Source organism: Amia ocellicauda, chromosome 18 (assembly GCF_036373705.1).
Source record: "Amia ocellicauda isolate fAmiCal2 chromosome 18, fAmiCal2.hap1, whole genome shotgun sequence".
Classification (NCBI taxonomy): Eukaryota; Metazoa; Chordata; class Actinopteri; order Amiiformes; family Amiidae; genus Amia; species Amia ocellicauda.
In genome coordinates this window covers 4,366,784-4,378,848 of record NC_089867.1, presented here as the reverse complement: position 1 = coordinate 4,378,848, position 12,065 = coordinate 4,366,784, and the positions used below count along the sequence as shown (strand labels likewise).

Below are 12,065 nucleotides of genomic sequence, written 5' to 3'. Positions count from 1 at the left end.
CAATGGCTATTACTTTTATATCTATAAAATGTGTGCTTAACAAATAATATATTTTGTAATGCAGCAATGCCAATCCTGACAAACGGTTCTCTCTCGAGTTGCAGAAGTCGCGGTCAATAGTTCAAAGAGGCTTTATGATATCAAGACGGATATTGCCATGGAATTAGTGATTTCAATCGGGCACAATACATATCACACTACTAGTTCATACTTTGTCTAGCTTGGAAATCATGCTGTGTGACTGCTGACATCAAAGCTACACCTGGCTGGCGAGGGTAATTCAGTCCTCGGTGACTCCAGCCTCTATATTTTCAAATTTAAAAGAAAAAAAAAATAAAGTAATGTCTAGATTTAATAGCTTCTTGAGGTCACACTTCATAATAACTGCTGATTCCCTCTCGGGAAAAGAGCAGAGCAATAAAGTGATCAAGGGTTATATCTACCTCGAATGCTTTATTGCACTTACTGACCCCATGGAGAAATATCCATTGGCCTGACATGCATCAAAACTAGGTAACTTTCTCATCAGTATTACTCTACAACACTGCTTTCCCTTCCATTCAATTCTCCCTTTTTTTTCCTTTTGAAATACATTTTCTCAATGTCACATTCAAGCTTGTCTGAATAAAGGCTGTGAAAATATGAAGAAAAAAATGTATATATCTATATACTCTGCTAATGTATTAGAATTGTAAATATTACACTGCATGTGACACAGTTAATTCTGTTCATTTTACATCTTCTGTGAAATACAGCAAGGTGATTACAGATTACAGGTGAATCCTTTCTTTTTCATAGGATACTATAGGTGACATTTTATATTTTTTATGTATTCACCAAACAGTCTGGTAGCACAGAAGTCTGGAAGATGAAAGCAACAAAAGGGAGATTCAGGAGGGTCAGAATTATGTTAGTGTGTTTCAAATATTCCTTAAGGATTTCATCAGGACAGTGAAACATAACAGATATAGTATGAGCGAAATTAAATAGTATATGGCAATGGCAGAATAACTGTGAAAGCTCTCAGTTCAATTCTGCAAATGTGAAAATGAATGGTGAAAAAGCAAAACAGAAATGTAAAAAATTAAAGGAACCAGCTTACTGCAACAAATAAATAATTACAAGCTCTGCAACAGACATCCAATCTAGATCCAATGCTTACACCTAAGGTACTCACAAAACACACTTTCTAGTCCATTCCACTATCAGATTTAACCACGAGCAGTTATTTATTTGCTTGATTAACTGATAATCACTTAATTATGTAATTAAAGCGCTGGATATGCCGATGAACCATTGAAATTGAGAAGAAGGTCATATGTTCCACCACTTCTGGCTTAAATTCGCAGATCGACTGATAAGTTGATACGAGATAAAAAAGCAAAGCCCATTTCCAAAGACTTCTCGAAAGCTGTATTCAGCAAAGGAAAATTGAAAACGTAGACCTACAGCTTTGACAATAGCAACAATTCTAGAATAAGCACAGTGCATTTGTTAGTCATAATTAGGGATGCTCTATAGCACCGAGACTCTCAAGTATTTTAACCAATTGCCGATCTGAATCTGTGCTACCAGGTTCTAGCAGACAATGATTTTCCAACTGGGCAGCGCACGATTGGCAGAGCAGAGCTGGGGCTGGGTCTGTCAGAATTGTTTTGCCTTGCAAGAGAAACAGGTGGCTTACTGAGTGCTGGTGAACCTGCAATGCCACCAATCAGAGCTGTGCGACGTGAAGAGAAGCAGATGGATCAGCAATGCATGTTTAGAGGAAGTGCGTTAACGGCATAAATCACTCTAGTGTTAGGACAAGACTCGTAACAACACTGTTTAACAATTAGCAAATTGCAAACTGGGATGGTGGCAAATTAAAAATAATATGTGTGTGTGTTTGTGTGTAAGCAATTTCTGTTTTAATTACCTTTAGAATGACCACCCCCCTAAAAAAAAGGATTTGAAAGTGATTTTTGACTTTGAAGGTACCTTTTTCATTTGAAGTGCAGATTTCAGCTCACCTAATAAATAATGATTCAAAGACGTATAAATTATGCTGAAAGTGCTGAAAAAAGTAAAAGGAGATGGAAGCTTTGAAACAGTCACCACCATTTAGAGAATTATTTAATAAAGTTATGCGTTAAAATAATCCTTAAGAAGGGGCCTTTGAGTCCAAAATCCTTATGGACTATTCCTTATGTTTCTTAACAGGATAACTGGAAGATTCGTTACAATTTTTAATAAGGATTCCTTAATTAATCCAAAAGCAAAATTAAATATTAAACCCTATAGGATTTTTTACCACTGGAGCAGGCAGGTCAAAACATTTTTTTAAGTAGTTAAAATAACTTAACAAAACCGTATAGACAAGTGGGGCATGCTGAAACGATGTAAAATTGGGAGCAGAATAATATAAAACATACCAGAAGGCAACTTTATTCAAATGGGGTCTGGACTCAAATAAAAATCCACCTAGTAAACCATTATTTTACCTCATACAATGTTCAGATTAGAGTTAAAAGGATACATTTCACAATCTTTGGTAGCACACATTCGATATGATATTGTAGAAACCCCCATTCTACGGATTAACACCTGTGTGGAAGTGTGTCAGGTGAACCTTTGTCCAACTTTCAGTGGGAATTCAGTTCTAATTAAATGGCGAGCTAATAATCGCAAAGGGAACGTGAGACTTTGGAGTGAAATAAAGACTTTGTCTAAAGGAGTCAAAGACGGACAGAGGAGCTGTGCAGTTTCAGAAAAAACTAAAACAGGAATCATTAACAAAGACTTGCTTTATCAGAGGAGGGACGTACCAAGGTGTTGCTGTCAGTACTCATTTCAATCTTCCCATCGAAAGGGCCCCACGTGGTGCCCACTGGTAGCTGCTGTCGACTGTGAATTCGTCTTTCTCCATCTTTCTGGAACACTTCTAGCTCTGCTACAATAAAACAAAACACAGATAAAAACACAAGTTTATAAGTATAGCTCATATGTATCCTCAAGCATATTAAAAAAAACAAATACAGCAGGAGACGTCTTATCATAATCTGCCTCAAACATCACATACTTAATTACTTACAGCACCACTATTCCTGTTGTTCCGAGAAAGACCCCTGTTAATGCTTTGTTGAACTCCAGTTAATTAGCTGTGCAACAGGATAGCGCTGTGAGAGCGGCGTGCTCTGCCATCTTATCTTTTAGATTTAGTGTACTTTTTTTGGGACAGTGATTAATCAAACAGTTATGATAATAGGCTCCCATGTCATGACACTGTATCTGGACAGAGTCATGTGCCTTTCAAGTACAGATTTCCACATGTTCGCTTTGACAACCCTGAGTGCCTCAGATCAGGAAGACCTGCGACAGAAATTCAGCTCTAGATTAAGCGCTCAAACTTTAGAGGGATCTTCTTTATCATTGTCTTCTTCTGCTGTAAATGGGTTATGACTTCATTGCGTACCAAACCCTTTATAGACTATCACCCCGTGAGAAATAAATCCCAGAGATGTACTGTTTACAAGCATTATTCATACTTTGTTACACGTGACTGCTGACAAGTTGCGGGTCGTTAACTGTTAACACTTCAGCCACTTCTCATTTTTTAATATCTTGTTTAAAGCAGTTGTTGACTTTGTATTGAGTGAACAATATGGTGCCAATGACAAATCCTTTTCTTAAAATACAAACAACTATAAGCTCAACCACATATAAACATACCACTTAATTTCTATGCAGGACTAATTGGAGTAAAAAATATACGACTAACGAGGTAACACATTCCAATACAATGTACCTGAAAAGTGAGCAGTAGTCGAACCAAGATTGAAACCAGTACTTATTTTCTGTAGCTGGTAGTGAAAAGTGATGCAGTGCTGGTGATACCAGTTTACAGTCTACAGAGTACATTTCAGCTTTTAAATATTGTATTTTCCATTGAGAAAGAAATTAATAAAAACAAAAATAGATTATAAAAAAACGTAATATAGATTATTTCTGTCCGTATACCTTTGTCTGTTTCTTGACAATGAAGTCAAGCTGAAGAAGTAAACAATACCTCAGAAGGATTTCCTGTATGTGAAACTGAGAGGATATATCCCTAGGCTGTTATGAACAGTTATGTTTTCTTTCCTATAGTACTATGTATAAACAGGATTATGATATCATTTTATTTCTGTTTTGGGGCCTTCATTCAATATTTCCGCAGCGCCTTGTGTGAGTAAAAGCCTTGATACATCATTGTCTTGTAACCAAACACAAAAACACACACAAATATGCATACTATATAATAAGGACACTGTAGCGTACCAATCAGTTATAGAGGTCATAATCAAAGTAGAGAAATTATAGTTAATACATTAAAATACTGTAGTAATAAAAGGGTAAGGAAATCTCTAAGCATGGGCCACATTACATTATTTGGAAGCTCTCATGGTTGCCTTTTACAGTGGCGTCTTCATTTTGATTATTATTTACAAATTAACAGCTGTCAGGAAGTGGACACAGACCTGCTTAGATGCAGAACTTTTACTGACTTTTATGCAAAAGTTGCTCTAATAGGTTGCGCCCATCTGACACCAAACACTGCTTTACCATGAACAGGCACTAACATCAACATTTGTTGGAAAACTAAGTGGGAGATGTGACCCAAACATTTCTTCTTGCAGGTTTTTTAAGCACACGGAGTTCCTTGCAGTGAGGCAAGAAGGTGAGTAAGCTCATTAAAACAAAATAATTAAGCATTCGAGCACAGCTGGTAAGCATCAGAGGGAAACACACTCAGTGCAGAGAAACTGCTTGATGCATTCTGTTTGTCCTCTGATAAGGCTACCGGCCTTTTACCACTTGGATCCAAGTTCACATTTAGCCCCGGTTGACGCTTTCAGAAGTCTTTTCCATCGGGGGAATGTGTGGGGTAGGAAGGCAGGGGGGGTGCGGGGGGTGCACAGACTGCACAGTGAATTTAGTGCCAGTTGTTTGCACCCTCTTCCAAATGCAGTACCCGCTCTCCAAGCTGGCATGATCAATTTGACAGCTGTTGCTCACATAAGAAAAGTTTAAGTACACAATTTTCAACATCCACATTGTCTTCCTGAACGAATATGTTTGTCTAATATGCTTGAAAATGTGTAACCCCTTGGACCATTTTAGTATATTTAGAATATACTAAATATATTTTAAATATATTGTAGACCATATATCTGTTTCATATGTTGAATATATATTGTAGAAATTCACCTCACCATATATTTTCCACCTATAAAATAAATAGATTACAGACTATGTGTCAAAAATAAATATCACACATTTCTAACATACATATATTTATATACATTTTATGAATAAATATGAATATGTTAGTCTGTTTATGTGCATGGGATGAGCCTGGTAGCTGTCTGGAATTAAGCGTTTACTACCAGCACCAGTTTGTACAGAGCCGCTGCTAAGGGTCAAGGCCAATTAATGTATCACTCTGTGTCTTGTTATTTGTATGTGTTTGCCTGCACATGTAGGTGATTCCATCTGATATAAGCTATGTCTCTATACAGATCGGAGAAGACAACTTGAGTACAGGCAATATTAAGGCAAAGCTCATCTCCTCTTACTGCTTATCAAAGGTAGCTAGAAAAGGCACTGCCTAGAACACATAAGCCTATATTTTTACATAAAATGGAATAAACACAAAAACCACACAAAATAAATATATATCATCACTGCGCAAGTAGTGTCTTCAATGATCGCGACTCAAGAGATGATATAGAGATTCTTAAAACCTTGAAATCTTGAAACACGACGTCTATGCGAACTGATATGATATTCAACATGAATGACAAAGCCCTCTGAGAATGATGTTTATCTGGAATCACTAGTGACACTGGCAAGTAATGTGAATACATTTTAGGTTATAAAAATAAAAATGAAAAAGAACCTCTACATTTTGAGAAACACAAGCCTCAGTGCAGCATAACAGATATTGGAAATCCAACCAAGAGTAAAACAGACAGGTGCCACTAATTTTCATGCTAGCCAATCAAACTGACAGATTGAGGTAACGATATTGTTTTTTCCTGGTAAAGACAGAAATACACTGATCAGCCATAACATTATTACCACCTGCCTAATATTGTGTAGGTCCCCCTTTTGCCATAAAAACAGCCCTGACCCGTCGAGGCATGGACTCCACTAGACCTCTGAAGGTGTGCTGTGGTATCTGGCACCAAGACGTTAGCAGCAGATCCTTTAAGTTCTGTAAGTTGCGAGGTGGGGCATCCATGGATCGGACTTGTTTGGCCAGCACATCCCACAGATGCTCGATTGGATTGAGATCTGGGGAATTTGGAGTCAACACCTTGAACTCGTGATTCATCAGACCAGGCCACCTTCTTCCATTGCTCCGTGGTCCAGTTCTGATACTCACGTGCCCATTGTAGGCGCTTTCGGCAGTGGACAGGGGTCAGCATGGGCACCCTGACTGGTCTGCGGCTATGCAGCCCCATACGCAACAAACTGCGATGCACTGTGTGTTCTGACACCTTTCTATCAGAACCAGCATTAACTTTTTCAGCAATTTGAGCTACAGTAGCACATCTGTTGGATCGGACCACACGGGCCAGCCTTCGCTCCCCATGCGCATCAATGTGCCTTGGCCGCCCATGACCCTGTTGCTGGTTCACCGCTTTTCCTTCCTTGAACCACTTTTGATAGGTACTGACCACTGCAGACCGGGAACACCCCACAAGAGCTGCAGTTTTGGAGATGCTCTGATCCAGTCGTCTAGCCATCACAATTTGGCCCTTGTCAAAGTCTCTCAGATCCTTACGCTTGCCCATTTTTCCTGCTTCTAACACATCAACTTTGAAGACAAAATGTTCACTTGCTGCCTAATATATCCCACCCACTGACAGGTGCCATGATAACAAGATTATCAGTGTTATTCACTTCACCTGTCAGTGGTCATAATGTTATGGCTGATCGGTGTATATCCTTATATATATGGAATTATAAAATACAAATTGGGAAGGTCTCCGGTGTGACTCATTCAAAGATTAATGGCTCTTGCCCGTGTGCACGATCAGGCCTGCATCCCGAAGGCAGCTAATTGTGCCGTGGCCAGGAGTCTTCTTCAATGACACTGACAATGAGCATGATATCAGGGGGAGCTACAAAAAACTTCCAAGGCAGGCTGAGATTCTGCAGGACCAAGACCTGCACGTACAAGCTTTGCCAAACCTCCAAAGGACATAGCTTAAAGGACAATGATGGCATATTGTAAGTCTTTGTGTAAGTCTTTATATGTCCTCATATGTTGGCAGAGGAGCATAATTAAAGTATCTGTAATGCATCCATCCATTTTCAATAATTGCTTCATCCAGTACAGGGTCAAAGTGAGCTGAATCCTAACTTGGCAGACGGTACAAGACAAGACAGGGTATTGTCCATTGCATGGCAGCATGTGTGCACACACATACACTCACACACACTCACAGGACTTTAGAGAAGCCAAGCATTCTAATTAGCATGTCTTTGGTGTGTGGGAGGACACCAGACCACCGGAATCCCACGCGTCCATGGGGAGAACATGCAAACTTCACTCAGACCAAAACTGAACCTGGGTCCCAAGAGCAGTGAGGTGGCAATGCTAACTATTGAGCCAATAAACCTCATATAATCCCCAAAATAAAATTCAGAAATGTTTGGTGTTTTCAAGCAACGACTTCTTCTGTCCCAGTCTTTCTCAATCAGAAAAAAGCGTGGCCAGTAAAACGTTCGTGCCGGCGTCATGTACATCAAATCCAGAACGTTTCAATCATGTTGTGGAAGGACCCGTCTTCATGGCATGAGCAGATATTTCAGCCTCTGTGCCCATCAGCTGGTGGCTTCCCAGCTCAACTCCCTCTCTAAAGGTACTCAATCTTAGTGATTAGTTTTGTGGCATTTGTAATGTCTAACGTCTGTGATAAAAGTGTGCCCAAAGCTCCAGCAAACAACAAGCCTGAAGGATGAATGAATTAACTCCCAGGGCACCCACTTTCCCTTTTGTCTTCTTAGTGAAATACAATCCATGAATGTCAGTTTTCTTCTCCTGTATTTGAATGCATAATACATATGTAAATCATATAACGTTTTTTTTGCTGGTGTGTCATGGTGGTACATTTTCAAAATGTGTAATTGTAATATTTTCACTAGCAGGCCACCTGCAGCGCAGACTAGAAATGTTCAGTCACAGATGTGGACAAATTGGTTGCAGTAAACAGATGGCATTCCACTTCATTTACAAGTTAATCAAGATTAGTTAGTGAATCCCATTAAAACATCCAGTACAATTATTTTTTTATTGTTTTTCATATGGACTTTTGTTATCAAGTGATTTCTGTGCATCTCTGCTCACAACTGAACTATGAGATAATCTGTTGTTCTACCCTCTAGATCCAGGAATCAGGGGGGTGGAAATACATGTGGGAAATAAAAAGCAAATACTCTTCATGCTTCAGAGAAGTGACCAGGGATGCAGAGAGCAAGACAGTGGGATACACCAGGATTTCACAAATGCTTCCTCTGTTACTTTGCACTGTGAGTGTTCATCACCACTGTTGAAATGCCACAGTCTTGGCAAGAGTGAACTGATGATGTGACTAGAGAGCACCCCCCCCCCCCCCCCCCCCTTCCTTCGATAAGATCATCATCTGTCGCTGGACTCTAGGGTCTGTTCCCGCTCTCCACAGATACTTGGCAGGCCAATGAATGTCCCTTTGTGTGGAGAGATCCTCCTCAGATAGCACAAAGATGCTCCATGCTGGCATCTGTTTGTTTTTTGTTATGGCTAAGAGGAAGGGGAACCTCATATTTTCCATCAGTGCCATACGATTGAATACTAACAAGCCCTGATGGCAAACAGCCAACTGCGGCTGATTTAAAGCAACGTGAACGGCAACATTGGCATTGAGCTCCCCGGTAAACGTGTTCGGAGGTTTATGCTCCTAGGTTTGGGAACCTGAAACGGAAATCGCATTTGAAGGTGCAGGGAGTTTCGGAAATAGTGTTGAAATGTACTCGTCTACATTTTTTCCAGTAGGGGAACATAACTCATGTTCATGGGAGGAACCTTGGGAATTATGTTAGTCCACAGATACACCAGAAGCCAAGCTCGCTATCAAGAAAACCTTTTAGCAAATGTAAACAAAGGGTTTAATTCTGGAAGCGGTTGAAAATTTGGTATCTTTTAAAACACCATTCATCATGCCTGGCTGAACCCACCCATCCCATACAAGGCAATGTATGAACATATGGAATTTACAATAGCTTGCTGGTGTCATTTAATCTTCATACATGATGGAAGACAGTGGTTATCTACCGTGGGTCTAAAAGATCTTCCTTCTAAAGGTATATCATCACCCATTGTGTTCGTCAGCAGGCTTTCATCTTTATAATACAGAAACAAAGGGAGCAGATTGAATTCCAAATCTCAAGAGATTCTCTGTTCAAGCAGATATTACAAGATATGGTAAACAGCAACCTCGTACGGCCATGGAGAAACTCAAGCACTGCTGATTCCATATATATCTTGATTCAAAATAATCAGATTTGTTTCTGGTCTTGAGTTGAAAGTATTTTTCTCGTATTGACCACCATATTTTCAAAATGGTCTAATTCTTTCCCAAAAGCTTGTGAGGAAACATTTAGCTTTATGTTTCATACAACCTTGCCGGCATGCCTGGTTTCTGCTTCTTTCCCTCCCTCTCGATATTAACTGAACCTGTGTCAGCTTTCCTCTGTCTGTTTCTCAATTCTCTATGCCGAGACACTCCCACTTTCGCCAGGGAAAAGCAAACTTCCTAGTGGGTGCTGATTGATAGACTATGAGATATTTTCTTTCTTGAAGCCATTCTGAGACACTGTGTCAGAAAAATACATACTAAAGACAAAGATGATCACAGCAAGTTTATTTAAGAAAGCCATCCCAATAATGGTCTACAGGTTTAGAATCTGCCTGAAGGAGAAATGGATGTCACTAACAATTCCATTTGTTTGAAACTAATTTGACATAAATATATTTCAGAAAATAAAAGATGTTGATCAGAATAACCTGTATACCTGCTGTATATCTTACTGCATGTACTTGCTATAATGGAAAAGTCTCCTGAATATAATTAAAAAAGCGGTGGCAAATCATTTCTGATTAACACAACATGCCAATGAAGAGAATGAAATCATGTGATGTCACATTTCACATATACAGGATGACATTTTGCTCCGGAGCACAACTTTCCCTCACTTCTAAAAGTAATTGTCAACATTAAAAAGTGTAAATATGAGACAATAATGTTGCGATTGTTGCTAAGGTTTTATTTTCAAACACGTTTATTTGGACCTGAGCAAAATCCACTGGAAGGATCATTTTATAAATGGCTGGTTTCTTGTATATCTGAATACATCTGTATGTTAGTACGGTATTTTACAGATTATATACATTAAGTAACATAAACATGCATACTCAGAAAGGACTGAAACGCAACTTGCCAGTTGAAAGAGTGTCACGTTATGTTTTCCATCATTGTAATGTTCGGTTTTATAGAAACATGAGGCACAGAAGTTTTTGACTTGCTTCGTCTGAGCTAAAAAAAGACCCACAAAGGAAATGTAATGCAGAATACTTAATATATACATAACAATGAACTGCACAGTTGTACATATTTCCTGTTTTAATAGCAAAAATATTCCCTTAAGGGGAAAAAGGGAACATATTTTAATTTTATATACCTTGTTTTTTGAGTCAGTGAAATAACTAACTACAGTGACCTGTGGAAATTATTAGTTAAATAACTCTGTTTTATAGTAAATCATTGCTGCATTTATATTACTAGTTTAGTTTTGGGAATACAATGGTTTAAAAGCCTAACAGGAAGAAACAAGAATGATGTCACTTTTTATTAAAATCCCTGAGTCTACACAGCAGATAAATCCAAATTAACCAGTGACTAATCTAAATGTGGAGCTCAGTTATTGAGATAGGAAGTACTTGGCTATAAAGAAGATATTTCACAACAGGGAAATGTTGTGCCATGAAAGTTTAAAAGAAGACTGATTTGATCGAATGCAAAACTGCTTTCCTCCTTTACCGTTCTTCATGTGTGAGCCATTCCCGTGAAAATTCAGGAGTGACAATTCAGCAATGCAGCTATCAATACAATCACTATCGATAGAACAGGTTATAGAACTGCCAAATGGGATACAAATTAATATAGCATGTGAAGCATATAAAGTGAAATCGAATGCACTGTATCTCTCAACAAAAGGTGCTACAGCTTTAAAGGAGATATGTGATATGAAATTTTACAGCTGAAGGAGAAATGTCACTGTGCTTTGATAAGAGAGCGATGAACTTTCCCCCTTCCCCTGCCCCCCCACCCCCCCCACTGCTATTATCAAGTCCAAGTGAACAAAATGCATCATTTATAACCCAGAGCAGTACTATTATCTCCTGGCGAGACACTTGTTTTAAAACACAGAAGGACCTTTTTTTCCTCTCTCTCTCCCAGACTAAAGCTCCCTGTAAGGCTCAAATCTTCCTTTTGAGCTGTGAAAGAAAAGTTGACAATCTTGCAGACTGAAGTTTCCAGGCAACCACATACGTTTGCTGAGAAGGGGCGCTCACTCAACCCCCAGGTCACCCTTGTTTCCAGACAATGAACGCTGGGATATAACTTCGAAAGTCCACTGAGGTTAATCTGAACTCTGACTAAACTGGAATGAAAACGATGCCGAGGAGCGGGCCTATTATGACGCTTGCAAGCCATCAGAACCAGGGGTTTCATTGAACAAGATTGGGGTCAGGTGGCACTTATTTAATTTTGCTTGTTTTATGTTAGTGACCTCACCTAAATACCCCCCATTGAAAGGTTAACAGCGTGGGAGCTTGATTTAGGTTTAATGTCAGGGGAAAACACTCTTGGTTTTTGTTATTGATGTCAGTTGTTCTTGCCATCTTTGAGAAATGTGTAATTCTGTAAGATTTCCAGATGAGTTGACTTTCTCTCGCTACTACGGAATATATATATGAATAAAATGGTGTCCAG

The 12,065-nt window shown here is 39.1% G+C and overlaps 1 protein-coding gene across 1 annotated transcript in view; it reads right to left on the bottom strand.

Moving 5' to 3' along the window:
- The window catches only part of zfpm2a (zinc finger protein, FOG family member 2a), a 151,374-nt gene that overhangs the window by 70,972 nt on the left and 68,337 nt on the right, over nucleotides 1-12,065 (bottom strand). The window contains exon 4 of the mRNA XM_066690687.1: nucleotides 2,808-2,932. Within this exon, the coding sequence (XP_066546784.1) occupies nucleotides 2,808-2,932 (125 nt within the window). The remainder of the gene's footprint in view (nucleotides 1-2,807; nucleotides 2,933-12,065) is intronic.